Consider the following 20,791-nt stretch of genomic DNA (forward strand, 5'->3'; position numbering starts at 1 on the left):
CACGTGCATGCTCCATTTTCAGGTTTGCTTAACCAGTTAACTGTAGTACTCTAGAATGATAGGTCACGAGTTTGAGAGTTTTTGCCTAGATGAGGGTCATTTTAATCGATCGATATTTGAAGGACGAGTATCTGTCCAAAATTTTTAACGTGCTTTTCTAGATTATTGGTTAAATGTAAGAACCATGGTACCTTTTTTTGCTTCGTCTTCCTGCTTTCAGTCTCTCCCTCTCCTTTCTCATTCTCTCTCACACCATTCTCTTTCCTTTGGTCAAGTTTGCAATACCTTATGCCAATTTTAATTTCATAATTTTCGACAGAATGACACTAAAACAAGCGATCTTTCCGAATTGACAGACACATCAGAAACTGAAGCTCTGTCCGTCCCGCCCCCTGTGATTACGTCACCAGCGGAGATAAATTTCGACAGCAGTGACGATGATGGTAAGAGCATTAATTTCCTTGTGAGATACCGAAAATGGGCATAATTTTAGAACCCAAAAATCTTTTTATCAGTAAACACAGAAACATCGGGAAAAAATTTTGTAATAAAATTTTAGCACAAATTATGGATGCAACATTTAGGAAGCGTTTTTACGATGGTAAATCCAAATCTAGAATGACCAAAGGTGGAGGTAGGAGCTGTCCTCTTTTTTGAATACAAAAGGAAGAAAGCCTGAAATTCATCATGAAATAACCAAAACTTAAGGTGAGAATGCAATGTCTAAGTCTCAGGTTTATCAGTGATGTTCTTGGTTAAAAGCGACCATACAACTTACAACTCTAAAAAAATTGACCCAAATTTGCTGGGCCAAAAAAGGTCAGAAAGTGATCACTACACTATTCGAGTCGACGAGATCATCAAATTATGTGGTAGGCAATAGGAAAGTAAACGTTCGGGGCATTTTAAAAGTTGAAATTTAAAGAAAACACTAATGAAACTTTCACGACATATTATTGGGGTATCTAAAAGTGTGTGCCATTTTAAACAAAAGTAGACAAGCTTCAAAGAGTAGAAGTTTCCGAAACCTTCTGGATTGGTGTCATCAAGACCGAGAAAATCTCACTGTTGAGCATGTTGGGGAATTTAAAGCAAACAATAATTTTCTGGAACATTTGTTTATCTCAGTCCAAATCTGACACTGTAAGACTTTCACGTGGTTGAATCTTTAAAGCGGAATTTATGAAGAAAGTGATGGGATGCAGAAGATTTTTGGGAAGTTCAGGTTTGATTTTCAAAGCTTAACGAACAATTCTTTCGAAATGGTATCTAATTGCTGTTGTCATGCTGGCAAAATGCACCGATCGGTATGGAAACTGCATAGAAAAGAGGCTAAAGAGTAGTTCTCTATTATACTAGGTGAGTTTTAAGTGGATATATTTAAAACTTTTCGATTCAATACAATTTCCGATTTCTTTTCGGACGTCCCTCGCATGTCTAGCGACAGGGAATACAAAAAATAGAGGATCAGTTTTCCCATCTTTGTGCTATTATGGTATGACCCTTGCCTTGGGATTATGAGGTCTCTGGTTTGAGTTTCGCTCTGGGCGATGCAAAGTTCATTCTTTAGAAAATGCTCTTTACTACATTCTGTTACCGCACTCAGATGTAAAATCAGTAGGCCTACTTGACTGCTAACAGCGTTGTATCTGTCAGAAAAAAGTGATAAGCGCCTCAATGGTTTCATGTTTCGTCATACATGCGAAAAGTTTCTGTTGTCTTGGGATCCCTTGTAATGCACTTTGAGCACATTTAGTGAATATTGTTCATTATAAAAGCTGAAGTTTTATCTGTCATTAGTTTTTACCACAAAAAAATCCATAAATTTTTCAATGGTTTTGACAATTTTACTGCACCAATACCGCCGACAATCTCTGCTATTTAGTTTCATAGCATTCCTCTTAATTGATGTTTTAATTCCATTGCTTTTAGTAGCATTATGAAATCACTTGCCTTGTGTACCAGATAACTTTTACTCTTCATCAACACTTAAAATCTCAATTTCATCAGAAAATTTAAGATTTTCGATAAATTATGTCACTAAAAACCTTAATAAAAAACTGAATTTAATAAAGCATTCGAAAACTTAAGACCCATAATTCATTAAAAAATAATGGTTCAAAAAATATGTAGCCTTAAAAAAGGAGTTATGGCCAAATGATGCGGATAGGTTTATGATTGAATTTTACTAATTCACAATTGACTAATTAAATAGTCGGTTCAACAATCTTATGGTGGTTTTTCTGCTAAAGTGGGCACATCTATATCCACCAGTAAGGCAATAAGCCGTTTTGGATAAAGAAACAAACTCTTCATGTCAATTTCCCATTCCATTTTAGACAGGCTTAGACAACTTTGTCCTAAAATTTTTTTAACAGGAGTCTTAAGAATCTCGATGTCCACAAGTTTATTGATAATACATTGTTCACCAGTAAAACGCTTGAACTTTGTAAACCTATAGTAATGCTATACAAAGGCTCTGCTTTTGTTAACATTAATCTTTGTTTACTAATAAATTGTTAATTTTGTTTATGTTTGGGTCTGTAACTTCATCTTCTTGTTTAGACACAGATAGTTGCAAAGACTTTCCAGGCCCCAAAGACCCCCAAAGAGCCATCAAATTATACACATCCGCGTGTCGTCATGCAGCAATCACGCCCTCCAAGAAGTTTCTCAGAAGTGTGGCCAGCGGCATAGTCAATGTCTCACATCAAGTCTTAGGATCTGAAGGGGCAAAAGCAATAGCAATACGTCTTGCGGTAAGTCTTTCATTTTTTAGAAAACCATTTGAGTCGCGCCACCTCTTAAATTGAAGAATCAAATCTTACAATCAGCAGGATTTTAAATGGGGGTGGGGGGGGGGGTAAAATGTGGAGACTTCATATCAATAAAAAGCGATAAGTAACAAGTTTCTGGGACAGACCCTTCGTCAGCAAACAAAATAAGCAATTTAACGAAATTGCTTTAAAAAAACCGAAGCAAATTTTAATTTAAACTCTCCATTTAAAACTCATGTTTTCTCGTTTTATTGAAGCGGACTCATTTTATGACACATTCCCCCTTATGTCTAGTATTTTTACACCCCTAATCTTGAAGAAGCGTCCTTAATTACTTATAACTCCTTTATTGTCATTTATACAGGAGTCTCGCCTCACCTTGGCTTACAGAACAGTAGGCAACTGGCATCTAGAGGGTTACCACTAGTGCCGCGCTGAAGATCGGTCTGGACCGCGGTCCGACGGTCTTTTAGCTGTGAACCGAAGACCGGTCCCAGAGGGGAAGATCGGCGGCGGTCCTCACTTCTTATCACCTTTCAACTAGTGCGGGGCGGTCCTTGCAAGGACCACGGTCCTACGGTCTCGCGCCATAGCCTACTACTTCCCCAGCGATTCGTTGCTTCGGTTGCCTATCTTCCACCAATCACCACCCATCCCACTTAATTAATCGCACCCACCCCCCTTTGCCATACACTAAACGACACAGACGACCATACAGGCAGACGACCACCAACCTCCACTCCGCAAACCGCCCTTTCGTGTGTGAGATGGGGGGAACAGGAGGCGCACGCCTTGGACGATTCCATTATACGGGGTAAATTTCAAAATTTACTACACCATAATGATCGCAATGACAATGATCTATGGTGAAGGCATGACCCCTCTTCTCTAATGGGTTATTGTTTGAAATGTATGTGACTACAAAAGATGTGCATGTTTGTGTGTGTGTGTGTGTGTGTGTGTGTGTGTGTCGAACCTAGCAAGTAGCAAATCCGATTTTTTGTTTTCTTTTGTCCATCTCTTGTCACCACTCCTTTCTATCGCAGTGTTGTCATTTAAAATAATACAATAATATTAAAATTTCGTTTGGTGTTTTTACTAATCAAATAATATGAGTTTCATTAGTTTCTTCCTTCCAAAAAGCCCAGTTATAACGTCTGAATTTTAAAAAAGTCCAATAGAATATTTGGGGACCCCGATAGCTCAGTTGATAGAGCACTCTCTTTATACGCAAAGGACCAGAGATCGATCCCGGGTGCAGTCGATTTTTTTCTGAATCCCTGTCTACTCAGCAATGAATGGGTAGCTGAGTTTGTTAGATCTGGCGAAAAGTCACCATCGACCCCTCTTATCACCTCATCCACCCCCTCTTATTATAACTTCACGTCTCTCTCTTACTCTTCAATGCTCGCTGCCCTCTAATGTGTGTGTGTGTGGGGGGGGGGGGAGGGGGGGGTAGGAGTTGCGTTTGTGTATCAACGCCACGAACAACTCGATCAACGCCTTGGGCGATGCCATTATCTCCGTTAATGGGGATAAATTTCAAATTTTATTAAATTATCGAAGTAACAATGAAGTACGGTGAGCAAATAAAGAAGGCATCACCCCTCTTCTCTAATTAGGTTACAATTTGAAATGAGTGTGACTACTCCGTGTGTTTTACTCCTGTAGGCCACGGTTTTCATCGTGTAGCGGTCTTTAACGGTTCAAGAATGAACGGACCGGTCCTAGGACCGGTCCTTGCGGTCTTCATTTCCCAAGGACCGTAGGACCGTGGTCCTTAAGCTTGCCAAGGACCTCCCCGCACTAGTTACCACCCCTCGCCAGCTCGTCCAGTCCGCGTATGATTCCGATAACTTGCACTGTTCTGCAATGTTCCTCATTGGGAATTGTTTGCACGTAACACTGAACCAGGCCATTGGCCTTTTACAAAGTGACTCAAATCGAAAGAAGACGTACTATAAATATTGTTAAAAATGTTCTTCTATATCAACATTTTAATAATGACATTTGTGACTCAATCTTCCTAAAGGGTATGACATCGGACTACACTAGATTATGTAAATTGAACATGCATTCCAATATACGAAGCTAAGATTAAAAATTATACTCTCTTTTGAAGAAAGTACATACAGCTTTTTAAACTTAAAAAAGATAAGATAATACTCCACCACTTCTGATTGTTTGACTTTAAATTTATTTTCTTGCATTATGCAGTACCAGTTTGCATCGGTGGGTCACATGGAAAAACCACGAAGGGGAAGTACTTACTAAAATACAACTGCCTTCAATTCTGTTTACGTCAGTGAGTCGAGTGATGATAGTTCTTTTTGAGTTTTATCTTAAGTGCGTTCTTAGTGCAAGTCTGATAGCATAGATTGCTATCGTCTCATTGTAATGGTAATTCGCTCAAACCAGCTCAAAATACAGTCCATTGCAAAAATTTAAAACACGCCCATAATCTCGTTCGATTAACAGACCTCCTAATATGTCCCATTTTTTTTCATAATTTGATGCATTCCACCCTCTCTCAGCTTCTTTCACCAACACACACACACATACATACACACCCCCCCCCTCTCTCTCCCTCTCTCTCTCTCTCTCTCTCTCTCTCTCTCTCTCTCTCTCTCGATAACGTCTAAAATGTAAAAAAAAAAATACATTTAACTTCAAAACAAATGAATATCCGCTTTATCAAACAATTCTGATGTTCTGTTTATTGAATGGGTACTCGATTTATTTATCCCTTCTCAGACCAGTTTTACAGTGACCGAGTTACATCTACCCGGCAACGAAATAGGACCAATCGGAATGAAGCACATTGCAGATATGATGCAATCAAATGGGGTGGTCAAAATATTGGTAAGTTATATATTATTTTAAAATTATTGAAACTAAGACCGAGTCCCTATCATCGCGTGGCATTGAGAGTTGTGAGTCTGCTCATTGACAATAAGTTTTGAACTACAATCAAATTCGGGTGTCCCGGTTGCTCAGTTGGTGGAGCGCTCGTTTCACAAGCAAAGGAGCCGAGATCGGTCCTCGATGCAGTCGAGGTTTTTTCTGACCCCCCCCCCCCCAGCCCCAGCAGTAAATGGATATCTGGGTCTCTTATATCTAGCGGAAAGTACTTTGCGACTACTAGACTGGCATCCTTTCCAACAAATAGCAGGCAATTGCTATTGTCCCTTTCACGTTATAGAAACCGGGATAAACTCAGGCTCTATAGGTCTTATGGCTCTGCAGTACTACTTTTCCTGATCGAAATCCTCGAAACGGTATTATGTCAGTTTGATTTAAATGTTAAATTTGAATGCATAGTGAAAAAAGGAACAATTAGAGACCAGAGCATTTATCGTATAACGCAATGTCCAATAAACTTGCTCAAAGTGTTTGATACGGGTCGCTAGCCAACAGCAATACTTAACATACGATACGATAATGCCCCCTGTTCGGCGATATTGATTTCAATTTTCGACAGAGGCAACGCTTTTACCGGTCAGGTAATCATTTTACACCTGAGCACGATTGGAGAATGTGAGTAAAGAGCCATTTCCAAGTCATCAATTATCCGCCGCTCAGAACGGAACTTGAACCCAAACCTTTTGGTTTGAAGGCAAGTATCATACTACAAAACCATGAAGCCGCATAATAATAGTAAAGTCTCGGGTTGGGTTTATATATTGAATCGAGGACAATGAGGACAATGTTTTTAATTCAATTAATTGATGGGGATCTCAGAAAAGTGGCCGTCTTAGACAGTTGGCCGCCTTGTGTAAGTGATTGGAAAAATTAACATCGGGCTTTAAAATGTAAGATTTGTATTCATCCTCTCCTATATCGAATAGAAATGAACCCCATGTGTAACATTTGTGGCTCTGTATTCAATTTCCACCACCTACTGCATCCAGACATAATACCGCTTTGAGACGGAAGGTCATATATTTAATATATCTTATTCTTCTCTGCAGGATGTCAGCGACAACCACCTGGGACCAGACGGTGCCTTCTGGCTTGCCAAAGTTATGGAAGACAGTGATTGCTTATGCAAACTCAAAGCTGCCAGTAAGCGGGAGTAAATTTCGGTACTTTTGGGAAAAAAACCCTTTCATATAGAAAAAAGATATAAATTTAACTAGAGCGCGCAGCAGCTTAGTTGATAGTGCACACAACTCATACTCATTGTATAATTTTGGTTGATAGAGCACACAACTCATACTCAACTCATACTCATTGTATAATTTTGGTTGATAGGGCACACAACTCATACTCATTCATTGTATAATTTTGTCCATTTGAATTTCTTTATCTATTGTTCGTTATGTTGTCGAAAGGTATTAGGCAGAAACATACATTGTAAGTATTGTTTCATTTTGAAGCCTTTCCATTTCATTTTTTTCCTTATATATTGATGTTCAATTGAAGCGCATGAAATAGAAATTGTTGAGTGGTGCAAATAAGACAGTATAAATGGAATAATTTAAACCAAAAAAAAAAAAATGAATGTAAACAACTCTGGTACGTCACCCTCCATTTTGATGTGAGACAACCGATTTATTCGCTTTGTATCTAAGCTTGCAAACATGGGGTTTCAGACTTTCGCTGTGCATTAATCTTTACTCTCTTACCTACTGCTGCATTAAATTGAGCTTCAAATTGAGCTTTTGTAGAGAGCAATATCCACTAAACGTGCTCAAAGCGCTTTACAATGGGTCCCTGGCCAACAGCAACACTTAACATGCAGGACGAGACATGACGCCCGCGAGGCGATATTACAATCTTTTTTTGGACAGAGACAACGATGTTAACGACCAGGTACTCATTTTACACCTGGGTACGGTGAGAGAATGTGAGTAAAGAGCCTTTTCCAAGGACTCAATTGTGCGCCGAGCGAAGCTCGAACCCAGGATCTTCCGATCCGAAAGCGTGTGTCATACCACCAGACCACGTAGCCGCACATAGTGATAGCACAAACTACTGATGCATTCATCTTACTGAACATTTTCTTTTCCCCATTTTTTCAAAGATTTCTCTTCTCCGTCTTAATTAAATTGAGCCACAAATAGATATTGACAGACAATGTGCACGTCTGTGCAGCGTATTTGCACCATTTGCTCATCGCATTTCACAATGTTTTAGTCATACCTGAGAAAATAAATATTTAACGAAATTTTGAATCATACACAAGTCATCTGTTAGATATTTCCTTTTATTAAGAACACAACAATAGCATGTGTGACATGTCTTACCCATTGAAACAGTCTTGAAATGAATGTCCCTATCTAGCCACATACCACGCTCAATATTGAAAAAAGTTGCGAGAAGACGCCATACTTATATCAAATTTAACCAATACCACTTTGAAGTTCAAGAACCAAAACTCACCGTCTTCATCAAAGATATTTATTTGAACTCAACCTGTGAAAAGATAAGTTTAAATTATATTTTAACCAGTTAATTGGCCTACTATGGAATGACACGCATTGAAATATTTGTCCAGAAAACTCGTCCTTTAAATATCGATCGATTCAAATGACCCTCTTCTTGGCAAAAACTCTCAAATCTGCGACTTCGTAGTTTACAGTTTTCAACACAATTAATCTCAAATCTTTTACATCTTTTTCAGACAACCAATTCGAGGAAGAGGCATCAAAGTATCTTGGTGATGCCTTGAAGGTAAGGAGTTATAATCCATCAAAATACTCTTTGCTGTTCACTGAAATAACACCATGTTTCATTGTGGCCAAAATTCTTTTTGTTTCACATCTCACAAGTGGTTGAGAAGGCCCGAACTGGTCAACACAATCTTAAGCATTTCGTTAAATTAACCAGTTAACTGCCTTATCTAGAAACACACACACACACACACTCACATACACACACTCACACACACAGACACATACACACACACAGACACACAGACACATACACACACACTCACACACACAGACACATACATATATATATATATATATATATAATATATATATATATATATATATATATATATATATATATGCCTGGTATATAAAACTTGGCCAGAAATCTCACCCTTCAAATAAAATACTTGAAGGACTGAGTTTTCTGGCCAAATTCTAAGATAAATATTTTTCCAGAGTATGACAATTAACTGGTTAGTTAGAAGTCTCAACGCTACGTATGTTTGACATATACGTTAACATCTTAATCTTTCGGCACGTAAAGGTAAACTTTTTTTGTCAAAAGCAACAAGGGACCTATCATCGTACAATATAGAACACTAAGATCCAAAACCGTATAATGGAAAGTTTTCAAAATCCCTCTTCAGCCAAAAGAAATAAAACCCAATAAAAACATACATTACTTAAAAACCAGAGTTGAAAAGTAAGAGAAATATTTATCTGCCGTCCATCTGGTTTTTAAGTAATGTATTTATGTTATTATTATTATATATTATATTTTTTGTTGTTGGCTAAAGAAGGGGTTTGTGCCTAAACCGTTTCGAGTTTGGCATTTTGTTCTCTTTTAAAATTGCTATTAAAAAAAAAATTATATCGGGTTGATTCAGATGTAGGAAATTGCATTTATAGCCGAAAAAATCTGCCTTGGGTTGAGTTAATATGTTTCAGAGAGGAGGAATGTGGTATATAAAAACTAAGATCTTATATTATTGATTTTTTAAACTTCAAATCAACTTTTCGGCGCCGTGTACACGCGGGCACTATATAATATATATATATATATATATATATATATATAATATATATATATATATATATATATATAATATATATATATATAAATAGTCATTAATAATGATAGCATTAAATCAATTTCTGTTCTGTAGAAAAACACAACAATTCGGATATTGGACTTGAGTGGAAATCATTTTCACGGAATCAGCGGTGCCTTGCTGGGAAAGGCTTTATGTGAGTTGTTTTTTTAAATATCAATTTTATCTTTGATTGTTTTTTTCATGGTAGGTTGATGCACCAAAGTAAACTAGATGGATACGTTTGCTCCTTGTACTAAGGGTAGCTTTCTCCTTGAGCATTTAGAAAAAGTCATATTTCTCATTGACAAATTCCCAACGAAAAGGTGATAATGGAAAGGCTTCGGATGAGAACAATACAGACTATAGACGTTTCGGGTGCAAAGCCTTCGTCAGCACAACAATAAACACATGAACGTTGAAAACAAATAAAATAAAATGGAGAATAAATTGTAGCGTTTGTACTCTATGGTGGTTGGAGTGTGAATGGAGCGTTAGCCTGGTGTGGGTGTATGAGTAAAGAGGGTGTGGTAGGAGTGATAAGGGCTGGTAGGCGTATGAGGGACGAGAACTTTCAGTTGTTTTTTTTTTACGTCAAATGTTTTTTTGGCACTTCCCACCTCACCATCAAGGATGTCAAGGCTAATTATAGGATACTATAGAATTGTCCTGGTTCGGTCATTTTACTCAACATGTGTTCTGCGCAGGACACTACTACATGGTAAAGTAGGAGGGAGAGAGAAGGAGAAGAAGTCGAAAGAAGATATGGATGGAAACCATCAAAGAATGGACCAAGATGCCCTTACCATTGTTACAGGAGAAGGTTGCCGACTGATCAACAGTAACTGTATCCCATTCATCCTCGCGACGACTTTCCAGTAAAGGAACTGAGTGAGACACCACATCATCGATAACTTTAAAGATTTACACAATTTGCATACAGTCTTAACCCTGTACAGACGGTCTCCTTCTATTTTACACCAACCTGGGATAATAACTGAGAAAACAGCGTGCTTCAATGCGACCTGAATGTTGAAGTCCATGTGGCATCACTGTAGGCCTAACAGCTCTCTTTACGAAAACACAGAGAGTCCAAAGCGGGTTAATTCCAAAATTGCTAGTAGAGACTTTATATCGATATATGGTTTTAATTCAATGATATGGGTACTATTATCAAGGAACCATATAGCTTACGTATTATTCTATGTATTTACATTGACCGGATGTTCTGACAAATATCAAGCCTTAGTCTTCTCGCAGTGTTTAAATATTTGACAGTAATCATCGTGAGTATTTATCTCGCCCTAGTTCACGAACCGCTTTTCTTACAGCATATTTCATTATACTGAAAATTAAAGTTTTTCTGTTACCATACTTGTGTCAATTTGTAGCTTCTTTCCATACCACCTGTCAGTCTGGTATTATGTTGAAACGCCGTGCACTTATTTGTAGCTAGGTCTGTTAACCCAATTCATGAATAGAGGTGTGGGTCCAGGAGAAGGCAAGCCTTGTCTGGACGCCGGGTTGGATTGTTCTTTGTCTGACTTCTCGTCTTCGGCTGTCCCAGCATGATTGGATCTTGGCTAGTATCACCCTTAGAGTCATTGTAGCACTCAAGCCCTTGCACGGCAGCAACGTGACAATCCATCTGCTTTGGCACTTTGCTACAGCGTGGGAGAATACTGCGCTCCAGTCTGGATGAGGAGCCCACATGCCAAACTGATTGATGTCAAGCTAAGAGAATCAATGAGGATCATAACAGGATGCCTCAAGTCAACCCCAACCCAATGGCTCCCAACACTAAGTGGCATAGCACCGCCTGATATCAGAAGACAAGAATTAAACCAAAGAATGCATGCCAAAATTGAGGAGATCACTGACAGGGTCCCATTGAAGGAGGTCCTAGAAGAAGCCCCAACAACGTCAAGACTGAAATCAAGGAAACCTTTTAAAACTTCAAGACAACATTTCAACGTGAAAGAGGAATGGATGTCGATGTGCATCCAAGACAGCCACAGGGGAGGCGACATCATACCCGACCCAACAGAAAGAACACCTGGCTTTCTCTGCACTAGCCGAAAATGCTGGGTCACCTCCAACCGCATGTTGACAGGACATTGCAGAACCGCAGCTAACATGCATAGATGGAATCTGAGAGAATCAGATGCATGCCGTCATTGCCAAGGAGGCCCTGAGACAATGGACCACATCGTCATCCACTGCCCAGTGACAAGCCTATCAGGAGGCTACGAGACAGCCTATAGGGCAGGAAAAGAATTTGAAGAATGTTTTAAAAGATTCAAAATAGAGGTGTAGCCATTCGATGCTACTACCCAATTCATTATGAGCTCATTGTTGTAATGGAAATCGTAAAAAAAATTGACGCAAAAATTGTAATCAACAATGCTAAACTTGGATCATAAATGCGTTCGGATGTCAGACCTGCATTTATGTACACGTTAAGCTTAAAAGTCAATTTTAAGAGCCCAGGTTATCCCGACAAACTACTTTTTTGACACGTCTGACCACAGATTGTCTTTTTCAGCCGAAAATGAAACATTGGAAACTGTGAATCTCAGCTGGAACCACCTAAGGGGACCTGGCATGGCATATGTCGCCGAGGGAATCAAGGTACGCTTTAATTTGTATTTTCTAAAACGAAAATATGAGTAGGAACTAAAGTGTGAATCAGTGATAATATCAAACTATTCAGTCCTCAGCTAACATTGTCCATAAAACTGTGGAAAGCAGTCTAGTAATGCAAGTGATGGAGTACACGGCTCAAGCACAAACGGATCTGATTCGAATTCGTAAAGAGACCACATATTTTTTTTTTACTTTTCTGTCAATCCAACATTGGTTGAGGCCCTGCTCCAGTAAGAAAGTACTCTATGATAAGCTGCCTTGCTATATCTAAATGATCACAAATAATTATAATTTATTGTCAGATTTACAATTCAAAGTGATCTACCACTCTCATTGACGTTTTTTCTATCTTTTCTCATCACATGAACATGGGTTTATCCTTGTTTGTTAAAGTTTGTCTTACCCCTTTAAAGGACATCGATTTACTGCTACTAATGTACTTTCCGTTGAATTAGGATAGAACTGGGGTACCCAGCCGCTTATTGGGCGGTGTTAGAAGAACCTGCATTTGGATAACATGCGCGAGAATGAAGCTATTGGACTGAGCTCCCCTGGCTTTGGAAGGGGAGGCAATTAGGAGATTGACTTGGAAAGCTAACGGTTCCTCAGGCCTGTGGCTTTTTGGGTTCTGCACCAGTAAGAGGAGTGGCGGTCAAGAGACTTCGGTTTCAGAGCTGTCCAACGGCAGCCTCTATGCCCACTTGCACTCCTTGTGATAGCGGTCTGGAAACCTTAGAGTATTTGGTTGAAAGCTGCATTGTGACACAGCTATCGGACGGGTTCAGAAATGTTCATGAGTACGGAAAAGTATTCAAAGATTGGTAGATTGCCATTACACCTTTTGTCGCCATTTGAAGTTGCTATCATAGGCGCTTTAGATGCCACATTAGCTTTGTCTGTCCAGTACATTGATAATGAATATTTTAATACCTCATAATTTGTTCTTCCCTTTTCGTTTCTAGGAAAATGTTAGCATCAAAAACCTAGACCTATCCATGAACGGACTCGGCAGAGACAGCACTGAAGCTTTAGGGCACGCGCTTCGTCACAACAGCATCATGAGAGCCATCAACTTGAGGTCGTGTCGTATCAACGTGGATGGACTCCTGTTGTTCTTCACTAGACTGGTCGGCAATGAATCTCTAAAGTCGATAGATGTAAGCTTGGTTGATCCGGAAAATCTTACTGCCTTTTGTATGACAACTTGGAAACCAAATTCCTTTTTCTTGTGCTTTCTATATTTCATGACAACGCGTTTGAACACATTTTACAAAATGAAGGTAGATTCGAATTTATCAAGGTATATTATACGATCCTTTCATTTCTTTGTATTTATTACACGAGTTATTTTTATCGTTCCAAATGACACTACGTGCTTGTGTGAGTGCGAGTGTATGTTATTGCATGATAAAAGATAACGAGTTTAATAAATACAAAGAAAAAAAAAAACGTTTACATCCCCCCCCTCTTCCAATTAAGACTCTTAGATATGTCTTGACCCACTGTATGGTAGTATAAGAAGTACTTCTATTCGCCATAATTTGTGACCCCCCCCCCCCCCCCCAAAAAAAAAAAAAAAAAAAAAAAAAAAAAAGAAGTGAAAAACGTTAAATTTGTGTTCATACGCACCAAAAATATTATTTTTAATTGCTAATCAGCTGTCTGCTACACCTTGTTTTAAACCAATAAAATGAAGGAAAATATTCTGCAATCGTTGAATAATTTCTTTTTTTTATTCAACGCGTTCAAAGCTTTACTCAACGATTACGTATTTACAAAGAAATGACAGGGTTTTCCAATGACCGCAGCGTTGGAACAACACAATTTATATAGACAACGACGATTAAAAGAAAACAAAACAAACAGAACAAAGCACACCACCATTTTGTATTCATTGTCCACAACTTATTGTAATTATTCGTTCCCAGTCTATTTCGATGCTTACTACTAATTCAATTTAGTAGAATCCAAAAACATCAAATAGTTATGTCTTGTGATTCCCCCACCCCTCTCCCTTTTTTCAGTTAGCGGACAACCCGCTCACCAATGAAGACGCCATTTTGGCAATGAGGACAGTTTTGTGCAATCCAACTCTGGTGATAGAACATTTGGGATTTGAGGTAAGATAGAAAGTTCAATTCTCACACTCTTGTTGATAGCAGGTAACTGTTATGCATGCTATCTGATTACAAAATGTTCATTTTTACCGCGATATTTAAAGTGGAGAAAATGTTTCTGTTTTGCTGCAGTTTACCCAGATAGAATTTGATAAAGCAACATTCTTTGGTAAAATATAATGACAATTTCAGAAAGTGTGTGTGTGTGTGTGTGTGTGGGGGGGGGGGGGGGGGGGTTACCGATAGCTCAGTAGGTAGACCACTCGCTTCACACGCAAAGGTATCGAGATCGATTCTGGGTAAAATTGAGATTTTTTTTTACCCTCCTGTCCATCTAGCTGGCGGAAAGTACTTTGCGATAGACTAGCGTCCTATTAAAAGGGTGGGTCGCAAACAATTATTATTGTCCATTTTAACTTATAGAAACCGAAATAAACTCCGGCCCATTGGGCCTAATGGCTCTGAACGAGTTTTATTTTTTTTTCAGGAAGAGTGAGCAATTCAAAGTCATTTTTTTTTTACAGTTTACAGTGTGATCATCCGACCCGGTTAAAATTATGGAGGGGTAATGCTTAACCAGCAAACTGCCTTACTATGGAAAAACTCATATTTAAACATTTGGCCAGAAAACTCGAACTTCAAATATCTGTCGAGTAAAATGACCCTCATCTTGGCAAACACTCTCAAACCTGGGACTTCGCAAAGTCCCAGGTTTGAGAGTGTTTGTAAAGACGAGGGTCATTTAAATCGATCGATATAATAGGGGGTAGCATGGCTCAGCGGTACGGTCTTTGCTTCGTACCTGAAAAGTACTCGCCGCTACGCTGTGTGGCCTTGAGCAAGTCACCTCGCCGTAGTTCAATTTACAGCGCAGCACTGCAGCTGACGCCTGGGTTATTCATCTTCCATTGGAATAGACCCTAGAGAGAAATTTCCCCTATGGGTTGAATAAAGGGAATTTTATTTTATTTATTTATTTTTGATTTATTGAAGGACGAGTTTTCTAACCAAATTATTAAATTCGAATTTTGTTCCAGCGATCAGCAATTAACTGGTTAACAATTAAATGTTTAGATGATCATGTTTAGTGGAGAAAGACATCCTCATACTTTTTGTGTAGGACTCCTTCATGAGAAGATGCAATTAATTTACCCAATCGGTGCTATGCGTTTAGGTAAAACACTCACAAAATCTGACAGCCGGATGTAAGGTACCAACACTATAAAACTATTTGTAACCTTGAACGTTTACAGTCTGATTGATATATTTAGAGATAACAAATCATTAAAATGGCCGTCTATAACCAATAACAAAAAGCTGAGTGACGTCAATGTCGTTCCGTCTATAATGAGAGCATACCGAGAGGCTGGAATTTGTGGCAAATCGTCTTAAACCTTATTAAATCAAGATGAACTAATCTACTTAATTCCGACACAATAGCAGATCGACACTGCGGATCACATTGTGTAACTCGGTGGCTCAGCGATAAGTTGTCCATTCTTGTCGCAGAATCAAGCAATCGTAAACTTGGTGATTGGCTGAACGGGTGACAATAATCGTATAAAATTGTGGTCCTGTCATTTTGTCCTTGGGTCGGGCACATTACCCTACTCGACTCAGGTTTGAATTATTACTATCTAGCTATAGACAGTGGTGGATATTGTAAGGGTATTAGAACAAAACGGACGCCTAACAGGCGACTGGTACTGCATGGAGTTTTTCCATGGATATGACCTGCTGGCGAAATAAATGAAACATTGTGAAGCGCATTGAGAATGGTAAATCTGCGGGAATGTTTTATATTTATTTCATTATTATTCATTACTAAAATGTCTGATGTTACTAGTTATTCTATTCACTTTGACGTCTGATCCTCAGAGTCTCGTCGTTTCAAAAGAATTCCTTGACATACGAGACCAAATCCAAGAGCTCCGGCCAGCCTTCAAAGCCAACTTCGGCGGTATCATGAGAGCCAAGGGAATTCCCAAGAAATTCTTGAAAGAGATGATGACGCCGAAGGTCGGGGACCCCTTGGAGATGTTGGTGAAATTTGTCAAGGACAACGGCCTCCGTATGATGGATCTGTTCGTGCGCTTGGACACTGACAGAAGTTGTAGCATTTCCAAGGATGAGTTTAGGCAAGGGATTACGGTAAGCCATCTTCGTGAGATTTAATATAATATTATATGCCTTGGTTACAATTACAGATTACTCTTCTAGTTGCATTGGACTCGGTCTAGGTTTTAATAATTGTGCATTTATATAAATTCATACTCCTTAAATCTCAAATCACAAAATCAGAGTTTGCAATCATTTTGTCATTCATGATGATGATGATTATCATCATCATCGTGAACATCATAATCAATATCATTACCATCATCATCATTATCGTCATCATCATTACTATTATTATCATCATCATCACCATCATCGTTATTATCATTATTACTATTGTTGCGATGATGTTATTATCATTTTACTATTATTATTAGCATTATTATATCGGCGCATAGTTAAGTCAGAGGAAAAGGCTCTTTAACCCCATTCTCTCATCGTACTCGGTTGTGAAATGAGTACCTGGCCGTTAACAGCGTTGTCTCTGTCTGAAAAAAAATCGTAATATTGCCTAACAGGTGCCATGAATCGTTCTACATGTTTCGTGTAATCATTGGTCAGGGACCATAGCAATCTAAAGAGCATTGTCAAGGCCCATTGTAAAGCGCTTTGAGCAGTTTAGTGGATATTGCGTTTCAGAAATGCTAAAGTTTTTTTTAAAAATCGTATGACTTAAACTTTCATTTCTTTAGAATGCTGGCTTGAACTTCAGCGAACATCAGATGGAAAATCTAATAGAGAAATTAGACACAGATGGGGACGGAGAGATTGACTTTGGGTAAGTATTGTAGATTTTCTTATCAATATGTTAATGGTTGACTGGGATGAAATGAGAGAGAGAGAGAGAGAGAGAGAGAGAGAGAGAGAGAGAGAGAGAGAGAGAGACTGAGAAAGAGAAAATAAGAGAAAGCGAGTTTGCGTGTTTAAGGGCTTAAAGGCAAGTTTCCTCCTTTTTCACTTTTTGTCACCATCAGTACTGATTTAATTATCCTTTAAAGCTATGATATGACGCCTTTGCAGCTGGATGTTTTCACAAACTACAGTAATTCCTGTCAGAATTACAAAAGAGAGACAGAGAAAGAAAGAAATAAAGGGATAGAGAACGAATTAAAGAAAGAAAGAAAGAACGAGTGTGCGTGTGTGTGTGTGTGTGTGTGTGTGTGTGTGTGAGAGAGAGAGAGAGAGAGAGAGAGAGAGAGAGAGAGAGAGAGAGAGAGCGAAAGAGATGAATGACCAAGAGTAAACATGACCACTGGCTTACACGTCGGGTTGTTTTATACATTGAAAACTGAATTGATATTCAAACATAAAAGGGTTGGGTTCAATTCATTTGTAATTCTGACAAGAATTACGTTAGTTTGTGAAAACATCCAGCTGCAAAGGCGTCATATCATAGCTTTAAAGAATAATTGAATCTGTGCTGATGGTGACAAAAAAGTGAAAAAGGAGGAAACTTGCCTTTAAGCCCCATTTCTCTTCTTTTTTTTAACTGCACTAACCCCCACTGTTAGAACAATTATGATGATAAAGTATCCTTGATACTCTAGCTAAGTTCTGGACAGTAGGAAACTGCATTATCTGTTCCATCACAAATCAAGTCTGTTACAGCCAGAACATTGGATTGGGGTAAATGTAACTTTTTAAAAGGAGGAAATTCCTCCTCCGACTCAAAAATAATAAATTTAAAAATTGTCAAATTTATTGAAATTGCCACACTGTCTTACATTACAGAGAGTTAGTAGATGCCTACCGGAACTACCAGCGTAAATTGCTCAGGAAACAAGGAATCGACAGCAGAGCAGGATCCAAACAAAACTCGCGGGCAGCCTCTCCCACTGAACTATCGTTGTCAAAGGCTAAAGAAATCGACTTGAAAAACGTCAAACCTTTAAGTCGTCAAAACTCACGACCTGGCTCTGCATTTGCAGTTAACATGAGCAAGTAAGTTGCATTTTTAAGAACAATATGCGACCCACTGCCGAAAACGGTAATGTGTTGGGATGATTTAGATGCAGAGAACTGGACTTATGATAAAGAAAATATATAGAAGTCGAGTTCAATTCGATATTCTGTAATAAAAGAAAATGAATAGTTTTATACAATGACCCCCCCCCCCTCCCCCGCCAACCAAAGCCAACCACCCTTCCCTTAGGCTCTAAACAAAAACAAAAACAACGAAACAAAAAAAAAAACAAAACAAAAAAAAAAAAAAAAAACAAAGAAAAAAACCCCCTAAAATTTCATATTTCTCTTACTTTTTAGTCCACTTTTTAGTATCAAGGTCACCCATATATGACACCATGCTAGGGCGAAAGGGCAAACATATTACAACAAGGGTGCTCTGCAAAAACGTTGAGTATACTAGTTTTAGAAGCTTCAACTTCAAGCCGCCTGCAACACTCATAAGTCTTATCAGAGCACAGGACAATGTACTGGTACTTAAACACTGAACTACAACCCTATTCAGATCAGTCACATAAGATAAGGGAAGAGGCTATTTCAAGGTAGAACAGGAGCAAATGGCCGTTCAAACACTTGTACACATACTGATACAATACTCCCAACGAAAGGTTTATATTAAGATGGTCCAGAGAGAGTATTACATAAAAAATACCCCCCCCCCGCCAAACAAAATACAAAACAAAACAACAACAAAAAAACAAGGAAAAAAACAAAACAACCCCCCCCCCAAATAAAAACCCAAAACAAAACAAAAAACTTTAAGGGAATGCATTAAATTTAAAGTCTTTTATCTTTCCTCAGACCTTTAGGCAACCCAAATGAGCTGATTTTGGATAGCGAATATCTTCGAGCAGGTGAAGCCGTCCACAGACCAAGCATTCACGACTTCAGAATGTCTGTGCCGCTCCTAAATGTGGGAGTATTGAAGGACAAATTGCAAGACGTCAAGGATCAAATAGACCTAGAAAGCGACGATTCCTCATGAGGACTACTGTTTGATTGTGGTGTTAAATAATAATTTAAAAAAAAAACAAAGTAAAATAATTCCCGAAAACGTTTGTTTAAATTTGAATAAATGAGAGACCAACATGAGCCAGCTATGCATTATTAAACTATTCCTTCATCCTCGGCTATAAAGCCCCCCAAACAATCTGCTAACATCGGCAGTGAAAATAATAAATCCCTTTCTTTTACATGTTATAAATAAAATAGAATATCCTCAAATACTTAAGTCAATTAATTTCTTTAATAATAATCACAAATGTCCCAAACTGACATGCCCTTATTTGAAGGTCTGATAACCCAATATTGTTCATTGTTGTAATGGAAATCTTTAAAAAATGACACAATTTATTGTCCAGCACAACAATGGGAAACTAGGCCCATAATTGAATTTGGATATCAGACCTGTATATCAATACACGTTGTTTCCAACTTATCTCATCATCATCCATCGTGGCTTGCGCTCTTGAGCACGTTGCCGGTCAACTGTCTCCACGAATCACGATCCTCTGCTGTGCGCATGAAATCTGTGTTACTTTTAAAGTCACATTTGGCCATTCTTACGTTATTTAGATAAGTCATTCTTTGTCTTCCTCTAGCTCTCTTTCTTCGATCATCCCAGATGTTACCAACTTTTCTATTCCGTCTCTTCTCCACACATGTCCCAGAAACTGTAACTGCCTCTTTCTGATGTTATCGATCAGTATTCTTCCCTTTCTCACCTTCTCCAACACTTCCTCGTTCGTACACCTGTCTGTCCATGATACCCTCAACATTCTTCTATATACCCACATCTCAAATGCCTCCAACCTCCTCGTACATTCTTTGTCAAGCGTCCACGTTTCACAACCGTATAAAAGGGTACTTATGACATATGTTTCTACTACTTTCATTCTGGTCTTCAAGTTTAGGTTGTTGTTTGACACAACTGGTCGCATTTTATGGAACACGTTTTTTGCTATTGCTATTCTTTGTTTTATATCCTCTATGTCACGTGCGTCATGGGTGATGATAGTGCCTAAATATTTAAATTTCTTTACTTGTTTGATGGTCTCTCCTTTGCTTGACAAGTGGAAGGTCGTGTTGTTGTCATTCTTTGAGACCACCATGCATTCGGTTTTCTTAATATTTAGTTCTAGGCCCATCTCTTCACTTTTTCACACCACTATATCTAACATTTTCTGCACGTGTTCTGGAGAGTAGGCCATCAGAGAACCATCGTCTGCGTATCTTATGCTATTCTTATTCTGCCCTCCAACGACGACGCCTTTCATATCTCCTTCAATTTCTTTGAATATTATTTCACTATATATGTTAAATAGGTCCGGTGATAAGACGCAACCTTTTCTTACTCCCTTCTCGATGTTAAAGAAGTCCGATGTTTCATTATCCAGTTTAACACACGCTGTTTGATTCCA

The 20,791-nt window shown here is 38.6% G+C and overlaps 2 protein-coding genes across 2 annotated transcripts in view; one reads left to right on the forward strand and one right to left on the reverse strand.

Moving 5' to 3' along the window:
- The window catches only part of LOC144968733 (uncharacterized), a 23,808-nt gene extending 3,284 nt beyond the window's left edge, over positions 1-20,524 (forward strand). The window contains exons 3-15 of the mRNA XM_078907368.1: positions 320-443; positions 2,566-2,759; positions 5,532-5,639; positions 6,749-6,842; positions 8,404-8,453; positions 9,604-9,685; positions 12,074-12,159; positions 13,137-13,331; positions 14,199-14,294; positions 16,170-16,442; positions 17,102-17,187; positions 18,141-18,350; positions 19,173-20,524. Coding sequence (XP_078763494.1) covers positions 320-443; positions 2,566-2,759; positions 5,532-5,639; positions 6,749-6,842; positions 8,404-8,453; positions 9,604-9,685; positions 12,074-12,159; positions 13,137-13,331; positions 14,199-14,294; positions 16,170-16,442; positions 17,102-17,187; positions 18,141-18,350; positions 19,173-19,356 — 1,782 coding nt within the window. The 3' untranslated portion in view covers positions 19,357-20,524. The remainder of the gene's footprint in view (positions 1-319; positions 444-2,565; positions 2,760-5,531; positions 5,640-6,748; positions 6,843-8,403; positions 8,454-9,603; positions 9,686-12,073; positions 12,160-13,136; positions 13,332-14,198; positions 14,295-16,169; positions 16,443-17,101; positions 17,188-18,140; positions 18,351-19,172) is intronic.
- The window catches only part of LOC144968741 (citrate synthase-lysine N-methyltransferase CSKMT, mitochondrial-like), a 26,878-nt gene continuing 14,179 nt past the window's right edge, over positions 8,093-20,791 (reverse strand). Inside the window, exon 5 of the mRNA XM_078907383.1 lies at positions 8,093-8,195. The gene's annotated coding sequence lies outside the window, so the exon portion shown is untranslated. The remainder of the gene's footprint in view (positions 8,196-20,791) is intronic.

The sequence above is a fragment of the Berghia stephanieae genome, chromosome 1 (assembly GCF_034508935.2).
Source record: "Berghia stephanieae isolate SIO BIC M18660-M18661 chromosome 1, UCSD_Bste_1.3, whole genome shotgun sequence".
NCBI classification, from domain to species: domain Eukaryota; kingdom Metazoa; phylum Mollusca; class Gastropoda; order Nudibranchia; family Aeolidiidae; genus Berghia; species Berghia stephanieae.